The 16,872-nt window shown below is 43.6% G+C and overlaps 1 protein-coding gene across 2 annotated transcripts in view; it reads left to right on the forward strand.

Moving 5' to 3' along the window:
* Positions 1–13,868, forward strand: part of Mtr (5-methyltetrahydrofolate-homocysteine methyltransferase) — a 77,036-nt gene extending 63,168 nt beyond the window's left edge. Inside the window, exons 27-34 of one of the 2 annotated variants that reach the window (XM_076939362.1) lie at positions 388–486; positions 1,582–1,657; positions 4,135–4,290; positions 5,753–5,949; positions 8,762–8,962; positions 9,595–9,787; positions 12,725–12,837; positions 13,345–13,868. In XM_076939362.1, the coding sequence (XP_076795477.1) occupies positions 388–486; positions 1,582–1,657; positions 4,135–4,290; positions 5,753–5,949; positions 8,762–8,962; positions 9,595–9,787; positions 12,725–12,837; positions 13,345–13,431 (1,122 nt within the window). In that variant the 3' untranslated portion in view covers positions 13,432–13,868. The remainder of the gene's footprint in view (positions 1–387; positions 487–1,581; positions 1,658–4,134; positions 4,291–5,752; positions 5,950–8,761; positions 8,963–9,594; positions 9,788–12,724; positions 12,838–13,344) is intronic. The other variant, XM_034510798.2, reaches the window with a different exon arrangement.
* The last annotated feature ends 3,004 nt before the right edge of the window (positions 13,869–16,872 follow it).

Consider the following 16,872-nt stretch of genomic DNA (forward strand, 5'->3'; position numbering starts at 1 on the left):
GAAGACTGGATAACAGTGACCACAGTTTCTAAGCTATCTTCTGAAACGGAAAATTTCAGATCTGTGCATTTATTATATGGAGTATATATTATATTTATATGGAGTTTGTACAGTAGTCACTATTATACTGAGTTGAGTGTATCCTGAGGTTTCTCTGGGGGATGGTATGGGGGGATGGGAGTGGTTGTGGTAGTGCAGTGTCACAGTGTGTATGGAGGTCAGAGACAACTTGTAGGAACTAGTTCTCTTCTACCATGGGTCCTAGGGATTAAAGAGAGGTCAAGCCTGGAAGCAAGCATCTTTGTCTGCTGACCCTCCTCCCTGACCTCAGTGATATTTATCTTCCTTTGCTGCCTCATGGTTGTTAAACTTTATCTTGCATTTCAGTGTTCTCAGCTGTTAGATGAAAATCTGAAAGATGACTACTTTGAAGAAATACTGGAAGAGTATGAAGATATTAGACAGGATCACTATGAGTCTCTCAGAGTAAGTGATAAAAGCAGGTCTTGCTCATTTCAGATCACAGTGCTCCATGGTTTTTCATGGACTTTATTGACTGTTTTGAAAAGTCCTTTGAGAGAGGTCTATTTCCTAGTTCAGATCTGAGTTCTTTGGAATCTAAATTCCTGATTGGGTTTGTTGTTGTTGTTGTTTTGTTTTTGGTTGTTCTAATGAATGGTATGGACCACTTACTTATAATCCCAGCACTTAGATAGGGGAAGAGGATCATGAGTTTGAAGGCAGCCTGGGCTACATACCAAGACTATGTCTCAAAACACTTGAGAATTTTTTTTTTTCTGTATTGAGCCAAACATTCTGGGTCCTCAGTAGGTGTTAGACGACTCTATGCCAGATACCAGGCCTATGAGAAATAGTAAAGCGTGAGTTTATTGACATCCCCAAAATATGAGCTAGGTCATTCCAAAATGGTACTCTCAGACTCATTCTTGATGGGAAAATGGAAGAAAATAGAGCATTAACCAGGCACTCACAAACCTCTCCTCTCCTAACTGGTCCAGACTTTTCTGCCATTCAGAATAATGTACCAGGAATGGTCCTTTCTAGGCTCCAGGAACTGGGTAATTACCCTCGTGAAGTCAGTGGTCTGCCTTACCTCCTTGTGTGGAGCATTAGGAGAGTCTCTAGGAATGTAAATGAGAGAATAAACAGCAGCCCCAGTGCTGCTGATGCCTTCTTCCCACTCTCCTTTCATTTGCCTACAGAAGACAGTTCGTTGGGTTTACCCTGGTCTGGTCCTCAGGGTAGTTATGGTGGGGCAGCTACCTCCAAGACCACTGTGTCCTGAAAGAACTGGTCAGGGCTGGGCTGCAGGGTCAGACTTAGAACCACAATGTGAAGCTAGTAAACACCTGTCACTATTTACTGTCTCCTATTCTAATGGCAGTGTGAAACCATAGTGGATGGGAAAGGATAGGGATTTTTCTTTGAACAGGTTTGGTTTTGTTCATTTGGTTATTTGTCTTGTTTGCAGAAGCTTCTTTATCAGCTTTCTTGGTTATGTTTTCATTGCAGAGATAGAAAAGCTAAGAGATTATGACTAAATATTTTTTTTTTAAACAGGAGAGAAAATACTTATCCCTAAGTCAAGCTAGAAAACATGGTTTCCACATTGATTGGCTGTCTGAACCTCACCCAGGTCTGTGGCTGCTGCTGGACACAGCTAAGTGTGATAACTGACAGTGTCTAGGACGTGTTACAGCAGTACTTGACTACAAAGGAACCTGCAGCGAGAAATTCTGTTGTGTATAATATGAGCCACCCTACTGATGGAAAAGAAAGAAGATAGGAAGACCTACTGAGTGCCACAGACTGTTGGGAGATGGATTCACTATAGCTTACTGAGTCCTTTGGATGACTCTGTAACAAGCATGGTTATTGTGACCATTTTAACTGAAGAAACTGGAATGATTGTCAGGATTCTAGTATTGGGTTTATATTCTGTTGCCTGTGTGTTGCTTGAGTGGACCTCCTCAACTGACCTGAGTTGCATGCAGGCAAAAGATTGACTTGAAATGTCTGAAATATAAAATAGCTTTGCACTTACATGTCCTGAAAAACTCTGCAGCAAAGCTGGATCCCTTTTCACTTTCTTGTTCTGTCTCTGGATGCTTCCCTTTTAATTTCTGTTATGTGGTTTCTTTCCATTTTATTTCTACTTCTCTTACCTCACATAGGTGTTCACAAGGCTATGTTTTGACAGGCTCAGAGAGACATGAGATACGAATGCAAAACCAAGACAGGGTGGAAGGGGTTCTGTTACAGAATCCGTATTTTCAGGGTAATGTCTGAAATCGGCTTTCAGTGCACATGACGTCTGTGTTCTACACGGGCTCAGCAGAGTTGAGGGATGAAGTTGAAATGTAGGTGTGCTCACTTCTAATTTCATTCCTGCTGCGTTCAGTGTGGTTTAGTGGAAAGAGCGCCAGATCGGAGCTGGAGGCCCGAGTGCTTGTCCCTACTTGGCTCCTGGCTCTGATTCACTGTGTGACCTTGAGTGTCTCTTCTACATTTGACAAGCTCTGATGTGTAAAGGGAGATTACTTTATGGAAATGTTGAAAGGATAAAATTAGAAACTAATGTAAAAACCTTTGAAGAACTAGAAATCACTACAGCAGAGCCCATGCTGTGGTTCTTTATTCACTGTTTGTCTTTTACTCTAAAAATTGGTTTAGAGGCGTCAGGGCAAGTTGTGGATCCAAAAAGTATTTTTCTGGAAGTGGTCCTGAGGAGGGCTGTGATGCCTGGCATGGGGAAGAGGCTCCTTGGGTTGCCTTTTTCACCCCAAAATGATGCATCACTAGGCTCTATCTACCCTACTGCCTGAAGGATACGGGGTCCCAAGATATGAACCTTCTCATGTTTTGAGGATATCCCAGTTGTCTTCAGGGAGCTGTAGGGAGTGAAACCCATAAGAAAAGTGAGCTTTCTCTTTCGCCTTTAGGAAACAGAGCCTGAAGCAACCCGAGGATTCTGAGCATGAGGCTTAATCAAGAGTAGCCCTGCCCTCAACAGCTCCACAGCTGCAGGCCACTGCCTGCCTCTAACAAGAGGCCTCTTTAGTCTGGGATGCCAGTGGTCTCTCTTTAGTTTCTCTCCTAAGAGGACTATACAGACTTTGTTAACAAACAAAGCTGTATGATGGTGGTTACAGAAAGGGGCAGTCCTGCGTCATGGGGAGATGCTAGAACAGATGGGGAAGAGTCACTGCGGTGCAGGAAGGCAGAGATTTCAGTTAAGAGCTCCTCCGCTCTCCCCTTGTTTCCTGAGAGGCCGGTGTTCTTCAGAGCAGCTGCTAACAGTGGAACAGCTAGTCCTCAGATGCCTAGTCACAGGGAGACATGAGCACTCAGAGTTGGCAGTAGCACTGGTACCTTGGCCCCTGGCCCAGTATCCATGTGGCATTATGTCCTTGGCTTCCTGAAATGGCTGGAGCACAGTCTGCCTATAGAGGCCCAGAATCATGTATGTTATGCTATGTTTTAGACTTGGATGTAAAGGACAATTTCTGAACATCGCTCTATTTCTGTTACCTAATCTAAGAAATAACTTATGACTTCCTTTTTTTAAAAATCAGGTATTTATTCATAGTGGTAGTCCTGTATCTGTCCCTCCCTGCAGAATAGCCACAGTTTGGAGTTTGGGACTTCATTTCAGTATATGTCCCTATAATACACTGTGTGTGTGTGTGTGTGTGTGTGTGTGTGTGTGTGTGTGTGTGTTTGAGAGAGAGATGGAGACAGAGAAAGAGAATGCAGGTGAGGCTGTTGGTTCTGTAAGTAGTGTACTACACAAGCCCTTCTGCAGTGGACTTTAACACTCTGACTCTATAGTCAAGGATGAACTCAAGGCTTCCTTTTTTCTTGGACATGGTAGGGCTAGAAGGGTTGAGGGAAGTTTCCAGCAGTCAGTCAGCTGCATGGGAAAATTTCTTCTCCACAGTAACTTAAAGTTCTGCTCTTGGTAAGACAACTCCTACGGGATATATAGGAGGGAAGCAGGTGTGGGAGTAAGCTGCAGAGTGAGGAGCGGGGAAGGACACCTCAGTGTATGTCAGGGTGAGCGAGTGCTCTCCCAGCTGCTGCACCCTTAACAGCTGTGCTTCTTTCCTCTAGTGAGGCCCACGTTTATTGGGACCCAGGTCTTTGAAGACTACAACCTGCAAAAGCTGGTGGATTACATTGACTGGAAGCCTTTCTTTGACGTCTGGCAGCTCCGGGGCAAGTACCCGAATCGAGGATTTCCCAAGATATTTAATGACAAAACAGTAGGTTAGTCCTTCCTGCCTGGTATTCAGGATGTGGTGTTGTGACTCTGAGAGTGGTTTGAGAGGATGGACTAAGTGCTTGGTTTGTACAGGATATAGCTGCTTCCACATTACTCACCCACTCAGCTTTCACATGAACATCTCATTGTTTGCTTGCCCTTATTATGTCAGGTAAATTTGCCCTTTCATTAACATATTCTTTAAATAAATGTACTTACTGACATCAGTTCCACACTGCTCTCTGCTTGGCAGAAAGGCAAACAAAAGGGCGATATCCTGTAATTCAGTACCTGACTTGCTACAGTACTAGCTGCTGACAGTACTAGGTTTGTGCTGGGCTGACGCTGGACTCTTGCTATGGGCTCAGCCTGGGATCCCACTCATATAAGAAGAAGGACTAGAATTTTCACAGGAGATTAGAGTGGGCTTCCTGGAGGTGGTGGTACTGGAAATGTTATTGAAGACTCCATGGGGATTGTTAAGGCTGGGTCTAGGGATAAGAACCAGAAAAAAAGAATTATTTCAAACAGAAGGAAAGTGAGAAGCTTTGAACATGAGCGCTCATGGGGGAATTGTAGCTTTCGTTGTATTCACAACACTCAAGGAAGCAGGGAGACTTGATGTGATAAAGTAGAGAAGTGAATAAATCAGTAAACTGCTCAACCCTCAGTTGTCATGAAAACCTCCACCCAAGACCCAGAGTCATGAAATCACACACAGCATGAAGAGGTCAGAGCAGAAAAGCATGGGAGGAGGAGCCCTGATGAACCATGAGATTTGATGGAGAGAGCCCTGGAAACCAGACACTTGTCAGCTCCTAGAGGGTGCTGGGCATGTTTGGATGCTGAGACCTGAGTACTTACTGGCAGTCAGAGGATTGGGCAAGGGGCTTCTTACTGTACTGTCCTTTGGCCACCACGGGCAAGCTGTAAAGGGACTGTAGGGCTGCACTTCACACAGGTAGGGCAGCACAGTGTTGCCCACTGAGAGCTAATGGGAAATGAAGGAGGGTGTCCCAGAGCTGGTAGGATGCCAGGTAGGAGGGTGCCTACCACTGCAGGTGCAGAAACCTTCCAGGTACAGCACCAACATTAAGTATTAAGTAAGAGGATTTGGGCCACACTTGACTGTTCACTCTGTCTCATTCCCAAATATCACTGGGAAGTTAATGGGGTTTGTATGTGGACCATCAGCTCTTGCCCTCTTTCTGAGGAGAGGTGCCATGGATTTAGCTTCTGGATTCTACTAAGTGGGGAAATATAAGCACACTGAGTTTGAGGAGGCTCACACTGTAGGGGTTCATCTCATGGACCCACTATCTAGTCTGTGCTCTGCTTCAGGCTGTGCCCATGGCAAACTTGACAGTCTTTGTGGGGAAGGAGAAGCGGCAATGTTTTAAAAAGAATTGTTATTTGTAGGTTACTATTGGTATCTTTAAATGAATTCCTATTATATATTTTTAATAGGCGAAGAAGCCAAAAAGGTATACGATGATGCTCAGATTATGCTGAACATACTGATTAATCAAAAGAAACTCCAGGCCAGGGGTGTGGTTGGATTCTGGCCAGCACAGAGTGTCCAGGATGACATCCACCTGTATGCAGAGGGGGTGGTGCCCCAGGCCGCTGAGCCCATAGCCACCTTCTATGGACTGAGGCAGCAGGTATGCAGTGTGTGTGGACAGTGAGTACCCTGCTTTGACTTTCATTTGGAAACTACACTAAGTGTCAGTGCGAATTAAATAAGAAATCGGAGCCTTTTTTCTTTTTTCTGTACCATTCCATCCAAACAGCCTTCCATAGGCCTGAGTCTTAGGCATTTGTGAGGATGGACAGAAGACACCAACATAGGTGTAGGGGCTCACTGTAGTGTCTGCAGATAGACAGAGAATAAATAGTACTGCTAACCCAGCTGTTAGATACTCATGTTCTCAATTTTTTAGTCTCCTTAGCTCTTGAAACTAGGGGGCAGTTACTTTACCCAACAATTGCTTTTCATCTGAGTATGCTATTAAAGACTGATACATGGCTTACTGTCTCAAATGTCCACTAAAGAGGGAGACAGCCATAGTGTAACTGTCTCATAGTGCTGTTGTCAGGCAGCTTATGTCTCTGTTTCACAGAGGAAAGAACATGGGCAGAGGGAGCTCTACCCAGTGAGCTTTGTATGCAGAGGCAGCACCCTTACAGGCACTACTTCTCTTTGGAACCAGTCTCTGCAGTGCACAGCTTCTGGTTTTTGTTTTTGCCTCACCTTTAAAAATGCAGGCACAATGCAAGGACTATAGCTACTGTAGACACAATTGTCTCAGTCAAGAAGTGGAGCTAGAATGTAATAATTTGCAGTAAATTACTTATTTTAGTTTTGCTAACATTTTTAGTAATTTAAAATTGGTAATATTGCCTTTTATCATAATGACAGAGTTTTAGTAGTGACATCAGAGGGAATTATTAAATTTGGGCCGTAATACCATAAGGAGTTCTGTGAGAACAGTGAAAGCTTTACTCTGTGTGCTCCGGCGCAGACACTATAGGATAGAGCAGGCAGTTCCAGTGCTGCGCTCTGAGCTTGCAAGGGAACTGGGAGCTTTTCTTTGACTAGCTAAGGCCAGAAACCTTCGCTGGGCCCATTCTTTCATCATTCAGTCCTTGGTTTTCCTCTGCTGTCTTTTCACTTGCAGAGTGAACTAAATCCTGTTGTGTCGGGGAAGTCTGGACATGCTGTATAAGGGCATTTGCTACAGTGGGGTCTCACTTCACCCTTTATTAGTCCCTAGATAGGGGAATTGGACCATGGACACATGTTGCCTGCCTGGATAGGCACTGAAAAATTGTAGCTGAGTACCTCATTACTCTGGGTGGGAGCCTTTTGTTCAGAGTAGCTCTGATTGCCATCTCTTCTAAGGCACAGTGGGACCAGTGGCCTGTCTTGTGCTGCAGAGTAGCTTTGTGTCCCTCTTTTGCTTTTTGTTTTATTTTTTTAAATCACAGAACAGAGTGCCACTGGAAAATGGACTCTCCATTCACCTCTGTCCCGGAGCTCTGGGGCACTTCTGTGTGTTTTTATCAGTTATATTCTGACCTGCGGCCATTTGCTCATCCTCTGCCCAGGGTCAGGCTGCATTTGCTCTCATGTCTGTCAAATGGTATAGAAGATTCTGGGTGGGCTATATGATCAATTGACCAGTCTAGAGCAGTATATATCTGGGAGCATTTGTCTCTAGGAACTGATAGAGCACTGGTGTGTCAGTTCCTGGATCCTACCACTGGCTGAGCCTCTGGGATCAGTTAAACTTTATGTCTCAGATTTCTTGCCTGTGAAATGGAGTTTGTGGATCACTTTTCATGAGATTGCTGAGAGCTAAATTAGTACCGTATAAAGAACAACAATGTTAAGTAAGTATTTAGGAAATACTAGTTATTAGCTATTAACTTTTAATTGACTGTAATATGTATAAGACCTTATTTGTTAGCGTCATAGCAGAGAAGGGTCAGTTACCAGCTGAGAATAAAACAGTAGAAGATAAGACACTGTGCTGTTGAAAGAGCCCAGAAAAAAAACAAACAAACATATTCTCGTGTGTGTGTGTGTGTGTGTGTGTGTGTGTGTGTGTGTTTGGTTTTGAGACAGGTTCTCATGTGTCCCAGACTGGCCTCAAACTGGAGGTGTCACCAAGGGACCTTGAATTTTTGATTCTCATGAGTGCTGAAATTACAGGCCTGCAAGACTGAACCTGGCTTATGTGGTACTAGAGATCAAACGTTACCACAGCCGTTTGTTAGACTTCATCTGTTGATGCACACTGAAGGCTATACCTTATGAGGCTCATTTCAAACCTGCTCTGAGTTGAAAACAGTGCCTGCAGGTATTCAGAAGTGTTTGTTCAGTTTATAAATGCTCAAGTTTCCTGATTACATATGCTACATCATGTCATGTATTTTTAAAAATCTCATTTCATTTATGTCTTGGTCTGTTTTCTGTTGTAGAGTGGAAACTATTTATTTTGGTTCATTGTTCTGGATGTTAAGAAGTCTAAGATCAAGCAGCCACATCTGCTGAGAATCATGTGCTGCTTTGTAACATGGCAAAAGTTAGAAGGGGAGTCAGGGTTGAAGCACATATACCAGTGAAGAAAGACAGGTGAAGTCTAGTGAGAGCTGACTCATCCTGAGAGAAAGATGTTAATCACATCATGAAAGCTCCACCACATACACTGAACATCCCTGGGCCCCACTTGGCTGTGTTGAATAATTAGACTTTAGTGTATGAACACACCCAAACCATAGCATCTTGTTTATTCAGCAAGTATTTATCGAATACTCACTTCCTACCAGACATTGTTCTGAGTGCTGAGGTAGAGCTGAATGAAGCAGGCACACATCCCTATGTTCTGAGACTTATATTCATAGTTCTTTACTGTATGCTGGTGCCATGGCCATGCTAATGGCTTCTCTCTCTGGTGCTTGGATTTTAAGGCTGAGAAGGACTCTTCCAGTACAGACCCCTACCACTGCCTCTCAGACTTCATTGCTCCTCTGCATTCTGGTGTTTCTGACTACTTGGGTCTCTTTGCTGTTGCCTGCTTTGGGGTTGAAGAACTGAGTAAGGCCTATGAGGACGATGGCGATGACTACAGCAGCATCATGGTGAAGGCGCTGGGGGACAGGCTGGCAGAGGTAAGGCATTGGCAGATATGGGGTGCTGAGGCAGAGTCTAGATGTTGAACCTCCAATGTCAAAAAACATTAGAATGTTTGCCTCTTACTTGAGCCAGATGCTGCTGGCTTTAACATGACTTACATTTTAAAATCCTGTGTCATCTTTTGAGCAAAGAGAAACCTTCATTGCTGCACTAGTTGGTTGTTGCTTTATCTCTGAATTAGTGTTCCTTTGATTATTGTGATACATCATTTATTGATAAATCTTAGAATTAAAGTCAGATTTCTTCTTCAGAGTCCTTCTCTCTAATGTTAGCAACTTTTGTAGGGTTATCTTGCTGCATGTGGGGTGGGGCAGCCCAGGCTGTGGGAGCTCCTGTCCCCTTTCTTCTCAGTGGGCCATGGAGAATATAGCTCTATGGTCTTAGTACACTTCTGGTGAAGAGTAGTCCTGTTGACTTAAAAAAAAATCCTAGAATTCTCAGATTACTAAATACAATAGCTCAGAACTTAGACTGAGTCCCTAATGAAAGTGCAGAGTTTTTCCTGACTATGGCCAGATGTTGAAAATAGTTCTATGCCACTGTGATGCAGGACTAGAGGCTACAGGTTTCTTCTTATTGGTTGTACACCTCTCTTCTGTGTTCACAGGCCTTTGCAGAGGAGCTCCATGAGAGAGTACGCCGAGAACTGTGGGCTTACTGTGGGAGTGAGCAGTTGGGTGTCACAGACTTGCGCAAACTCCGGTATGAGGGCATCCGGCCAGCTCCTGGTTACCCCAGCCAGCCTGACCATACTGAGAAGCTCACCATGTGGAGACTGGCCAACATTGAGCAGGCCACAGGTGTGTGGGAGACAGTGAGCTCCTGTCCTTGTCATTGAGAGCATGCACTTACCAAACACATATGCAGTTAAAGTTTTTGTAAAGTGGAAGACCTTAGAATGAAGTCATCTCTCATCCCATTCTTTCTCATGTAGATCTGACCTGGCATTTTACTTTCAGATTGCAACATTGTATTCTTTTTTTAAAATTTCAGATGGCATCTCCTTTCCCCATTTCCCCTCCCTAGAACCCCCATCCCATCCCCCCTCCTCCTTTTTGTTTTTATACCATTTTAATTACATGCATGTATTAAGGTCAGTTCTAGGTTGAGGGTCTGTCAATACAATAGATGCAAATAGTCAAGGAACAAGCAAGACAGTAAACCCAATTCCGTCAACACTCCTGTGATCACTGTTTCTAAGGGCTTATCAGTATGACCAAAATATCTGAACCTACTTCCCTGTCCTAGCCCAAAGTCATTTTCATGTGTGAAGCCTACTTCCTGTTCGAGCCTAAAATTTAGATTCCTGACTGAAATTACTTCTTTGTTCTAGCCTAATATTTAGATTCCTGCCTGAAATTACTTCTTTGTTCTTGCCTAATGTCAGATTCTTGCCAAGCAGCCCCAAAGGCTCTCTGCCTCTCCCTCTTTTTTATTTCATTAACAAGACTGAGCCTGCCAATCCAATATTGGAAATAACAGTCTTCTTCATTTGGAAGTCTGGTTCTGGACATTTTCAGAGACATATATAGAAATTAGCTGCAGTTCTCTGTGATATTATGTTAGCAAGAAATAAAGTTGGGGCAGGATCTGGATTTCAAACAGGTGTTAGCACTTGTGTTAAGGCTCTTTTAACTGTCAAGTTAAAAATACCTTTGTTTCTTCTACAGTATTTAATGTAAGTTGCACTGATTGTACACCTTCTAATTGTGTTGTGTTTTGAAATCCGGCATGTCAGTTATGGAGGTCTATCAGCCAGCTTTTGTTTAGTGCCCTGAGTATCATAGAAACTTAGTATTCCAAAACTAGCTTGCAAGTACTGGAAGAAATGAGTCAGGCTTTAAGCAGAAGCAAGAGGGTAGTGGGCTTGATTATTGCTGGTATAACAGCTTCAATTACATTAATTGCTAGCACCACTGCTTCTGCAGTATCATTGACCCAAGGAGTTAAGACAGCTACTTTTGTTCATTTAGCAAAAAATGTTACTAATGTGTTGAATATACAAGAGGATTTATATAGGCATTTGGAAGAATGGATTGATGCTCTTTATCCTATTCAAATTATTGGAAGGTTCAGAATTTAAGGGTAAGGAGCCATCTCGAGTATCATGCCAAATACCATTGAATTCATGTTAGTTAGTTCTAAAATTTACAATGGTAGTCATTATAATTAGGAAGAAGTTTAAAGACACTTGCAGGGTATTTGGCATAATTCTAACAACTCTCTGGATGTTTTAACGTTACATAGTGAGCTTATGAATTTCAAGAATGCTGCTCTGCTGAGTGTTGTTGTGGCAGATGCTGCTGATATAATTCCCTGTGGCCTGAGGTCAGTATTTCCATTTTGGTCAAGCTTCAAGAATGGCATATATAGCTTGATCATGCTAGCCCTTTTTGTCCTCGGAATACTTTTATTCCTGTCCATCGTGTTAAAGCTTGTCTTTAACAACATCAACATGTTGGCAGCCAAAGTACATGGCTTGAACCTGAAAATGGACCCCCAGGTAGAGTTATCAAATTAACAGGCTGGCAAGCCAAGGACAGGTAAGATTCTGCACAGAGCCTTACCAACCTAAGACAGAAGCGCTTTGTTTTTGATGATGCATATTCCATGATGAGTAAGAAAGGCATTCTTGTCAGAAAAACATTGAATTCTTATTTAAATATTTCAGACTTAGCAGTTTAAACTATTTACTCTTGCCCCATCCTTTATTGGGGATTCACTGTGTTCTCTTTTCTTCCTGCCTTTTCTGTCCTAGTTTTCTGTTCTTGGTACAATAGCCTCTGTCCTGTCAGTGATGTCTTCTGCCTGCATAGGCCTACACTGCTTGCTGATGGCTTGTCCTGGGCTCTAGACTGGCAAGCTGCCAGCCTCCCATAACTCCTTTTCGACTTCCTGCACTTGTTACTAAATTCATGCTCCTCTATAGTCATCATTCCCTCAGATGTGTTCTCTGTGGGTTGAGTCTCAGAATTGAAATCTTAAAGTTGACCTGTGCTCTCTTGAGACAATAGCCTCTTTGTCCTTGTTAAGAGTAGAGTCATCATTGTTTTGAAGCTGTGTATTGTCCCATCCTTACTGCATAGCTTGTGTAGTTGAGAGGACCCAGGTTGAATCACAGACCCAGTGGAATTAATCAAAGTTAGCTGTCCAAGCTGGTGAAGTTGAATCCATATCAGAGGAAGGAAGTGTTAGTGGCATTGGATCTGGGTCTGCAGGAACCACTCTGGGAGTCACAGCGTCTGGGTGTGGGTCTTATTTCCTGAGCTAGCTGGAGATCTTTAGAAAGTACTCAGCCTTTGTGATTCTGTGGTTTTGTCCATACAATGAACGGGTGTAGATGAACAGTCCTGAGGACACTTCCTCCTCAGTGCTTTTGTGGACTCATTCTTCATTCCTGCAGTCACCGACTTCACAGTCTGGGGTGCTGTGGGCGATTCTGTACTTTCAGGGTTAGCAGTCCTGCCTGACAAGGCTCAGGCTTAGGGATAAATCAGAGCCTCTAATACTGATCACAGGTAGCTGGGGAAAGGATGAAAGTCTTTTCCAGGTTTGCTCCCTCTGGGTATAATATGCATGTCCTGAATTTGGTTTTCCACCTGGCAAGACTTTGCTAGATCTTGTGATCTGAGCTTCTTACTATGTCATTTGTAAGAAGGCATAAGTTTACTTGCTGCTTAGTCAGAGTCCATTAGCCACCTGTCCAGGCACTAATGGCTTCCTGTTCTTCTCTTCAGGCATCAGGTTGACAGAGTCTTTGGCAATGGCACCTGCTTCAGCAGTATCAGGTCTATATTTCTCCAATGTAAAGTCCAAATATTTTGCTGTGGGGAAAATTTCCAAAGATCAGGTAAGTATGCAGCTTCTGTACATAACTGTCTTTAGATAGACCTGTAAGCCATTTTAAATGAAAATAAAGTGATATGGTATGGTGTGTGTGTAAGTTCATCTCATCTTGTGTCTTAATTTGATTTCATGAATAAACTCATCCCAGTTTATGTTTTAATTTAATTTCAGCCCATTACCCCGATTCTTCCCATGATTCAATCCTCCCTATCCATAGTCCATGGGCCCTCGTGCGTGTGTGTGTGTGTGTGTGTGTGTGTGTGTGTGTGCGCGCCCACCCACACACACACACACACACACACAAAACCTGCCAGCTTCTAAGCAGCAATATTCGCCACATGTTTTCTGCCTTGAGACTAGGCAAGCAAGCAGACAGAAAATGTCTGTCTCTGTTTAGCTCAGTAGATGGCTATTGAGACTCAGATACTCAATGTTTATTGGCAAAAACTGTAGAAACTCAGAAAATCTTAGCACTTTGGTTTAACAAGAAGCTTCTTTCTGTCTTTTGCAGATTGAGGATTATGCTTTGAGGAAGAACATGCCAGTGGTCGAGGTGGAGAAATGGCTTGGCCCCATTCTGGGATATGATACAGACTGACTTCTCTCTCACACTCCTTTACTCTTCCCTTTTTTCTTTTAAACTTTTCTGTTTGCTGACCTCAGGGAGGGCGGGTATAATCCAGTGTGCCTTACAAATAACAAGAAGAAGCGCCTTTGTGCCTGCCCTGCCCTGCCCTGCTGTGAGAAGGCTGATTGGTGGCAGGTGACGTAGATTAAGTCCTCTAGGGCCCGGGAAAAGAAGCACTTTTTCAGGGACCTTAATTGAGGAGCAACAAGGTACCAAGGCTCATGGTGTCCCTAGGCCCTCAGTGTTGGGACAAGCAGAGGACATCTTTTGCGTTTCAAAGCAGGGCACCCAGCTTTTTCCCATTTTTGCCTTTGACCAGGAAGACACTTGTTCCTGGGTTTGTCTGTTTGTTTTCCTTTGGTTTTTTATTTGTTTGTTGGCTGCCTCATATATTAAAAAAGATTCTGAAAATAAGTTGAATAGGAGAATATATAGAATATATGTAACCCTGGTGCAGAGTGTCACCATGAGAAGTGTAGCCTTTTAATGTAAGTGGTTTCAGCAGTTAGACTTGGACAGGGAGAAAAGTATTCCTTTTCTTTTGTAACATCTCATTTCTGAGGCGTAACTAAGTGGATGTTGAACATTTCTGTGGCAGAGGCATGCTCACTGCTTGCTGGACAGAAATACTGGTACTATTTGCCCCGGTGTAGGTAGGCACAGTCACTTCCTCATTTAATAGCTTGGCTTTTCCCAGGGCTGTTACTTTCTCCCGCAGCTCTGTGTGCTGTCTTTCTGATTCAGTCAGGCTGACTTCCACAGCATCCAGCCAGCTGGAGAGCTGTCGGGCGTCATCTTGATAACTTGTCCACTTTGAGAGTGCACCTTCCAGCCGACTTTCACATCGAATTGCCGCAGACAAGAGGGACTCCCACATGTCCTTCATGGCCTGCAGCTGCTGCTGAACAGCAGGGCTGCCTTCCGGAGAGGTACTCTGCAGAACATACTCCCCCCGGCTCATGATCATTTTCATCTGGATTTCTTTTTCCTGTCTCACTGACAACAGACCTCCAACTTGAGCATTCTGCCATCCAGCACACTTTTATCCGACGTGGGGAGGCAGTATCTGACATCCATTCCCGCAGCTCTTTAATGCCCAGGGAGAACTGGCTGTGCTCAGCAACAATCCTGTCCAGCCTCGATACTTTCTCCTTGGTTACATTGCTTAGCGCTAGATACTGAGAAGACAGCTGCGACACTCTGTGCACAAGGCTCTTGCTTGCAGCTTGTCCCTTCCATAGCTGCCGAGCTTTCTCCTTCAGCCTGTGGAGCTGAGGCTCGTAGCACTGTATCTCCTCAAGGACAGACTGCAGCTTCTGCTGTTGTCTCCTCTTGGTGGGCAGGTCATAGAGGTGATTGTCGCTCTCCTGCACCAGTCTCTGTTTACTCAGCCAGCTCTACATGGGCTCTGCACTCACTTCAGAGTCTTTCATCGGATCTTTAGATTCTCCAAGACTGATTCCTTTTGGTGAAGATTTGCATGAAAAATTTTCCAGTCTTGTTTTGCGGTTAGGACTTTGGCTTGGACAGCATCATATTTAGCTTGTGTTGCCCAGTTTCACTTTCTGACAGAAACTTCCTGGATCTTCTGAAGACTGGAAGAAACTTCAGTAAGATTCTGAGGTAGATCGAAACATTTGGCAGTGGTGATTTTTGCGTTAACCAACTATTGCTGGAAGCTCCTGGAGGCCTTCCGAAATCTTTCTTGCAAAATCTGTTCTTTATTCTGACATCCCATGGAAGCTTGCAAACAGAGACAGTTATATTCTTTAATTAAGCCTGAGACTTTCCCACTGTATGGGCTCAGGTCCCTGGAAAACCGGCAAAGTTCATTCAACTGAGACTTGAGATCCTCTGTCATAGGCTCTGACTTTTGTAGAGCATCCAGGATCTCTCGTCCTTTGTGCCAGCATTCCACTATCTCCTCGTCAGTGTTCTTGCCTTCCAGGAGGGTGAGCTGCTGGGCCCGGGTTTTCAGAAGGGTGCTGAGCTGTTCCAGGGCCTGCTCGAGTTGGGTCACCTGGCTGGAGAACTCCTGCTCCGAGAGAGCCATTTCACTGACCAGATTCTCCAGGCTGCTCTGTGCTTGGAAGAGGCTATCCAGTCCAACTTTTTTTTTTTTTTTTTTTTTTTTTTTTTTGTAACAAATAAGGGATTAGTAACTAGAATTAGTAACTAGAATGTATAGAAATTTTTATTTGGAAAAACATAGAAGAAAGTCTTTCTCATGAGGCTGGTAAAAGATGCTCTGTGGTGATAAGAATTGTGAGATTAGGGTTCACATCTATAACATTTGCAAGAATGGGGCCCATAGTTCCAGATATGTAAGTAGTCATGTGCATGTTACAATCACTGCTGGCGAACAGTTAACACTTTGCAGATGTGAGCATCTGCAGAGTGAACAAGGCTAGAACTCCTAGCATTTCAGCGTTTTGGTCATGGCAATATAATTGGGTTAGTAACAGGAATAACTGAAGTTCTGTCCATGGGAGAATAGTTTTATAAGATACCATGGTGCAGTGAAATTGAGTGGACTACAGCCACACTTGGCAATAAAGGTGAATCACAGAAAATAGGGACAAAGTAAGTCTCTTGAGTCTACTTAATGGCATGATACTGTTTTCATTGAGTTCCAAAAGTGAATAAGCTTAAAGAATGTATATGATAGCTACTTGTGTGGTAAAATCTTAAAAGGTCACAGAAATCCCAACATTAAGTTTAGTGATAGGTGGCCTTAGGGGCCGGGGGGGGGGGGGTTAAAGGGCAGAGAAGAGCACACAAGTGAGTTATGAGCAGCTGCTTTAGTTCTGGGGTGGGAGGGCTATGCTGTTTACTGCAGACAGCATTTCTGGACATTTTAAATGTGCCATAGTTAATGTATTTTAACCAATAAAGATAAAGTGAAATGGTATCCTCAGATCTGGTATGATGACTTCATATGCAATGATGTATATATCAAACATACTTTTGGAATAAAGGAAGAACATTCTAGCCAGAAGAACAGGGATGAAGGCAGCTGGGCAAGAGGGATGCATTTATGCACCTAACATCTCTCAGAGCCTAGCTGTTGGTGGATGAGTGGGTGGTACCATATGCTAAGAGATGAGGGGAGGAAAGGTGAGTTTTGGAAAGATGGGATGTGACTAGACTGAGCTGCAGCTTTGGAACCTAATCCACCTATTGTGTGTATATTGTCTAACAGTGCTTGATGCTCAGGAAAGGTCTGCAGATCCTCTCATTCCATCTGTGATTCAAAGGTATCTTTTTCTTCAGCCCTTGCTTTTAAGTATGACAGTAGTAGTCGTCCCCCTTTGTCATTGAAGGATATGTTCTGTGACCCATGGATACATGTACTGTTTTGTGTGCTTGTGTTCTTTAGTACACATTCCCACTTTTAATGTCTTTCCATCT

This window comes from Arvicanthis niloticus, chromosome 8 (genome assembly GCF_011762505.2).
Source record: "Arvicanthis niloticus isolate mArvNil1 chromosome 8, mArvNil1.pat.X, whole genome shotgun sequence".
NCBI classification, from domain to species: Eukaryota; Metazoa; Chordata; class Mammalia; order Rodentia; family Muridae; genus Arvicanthis; species Arvicanthis niloticus.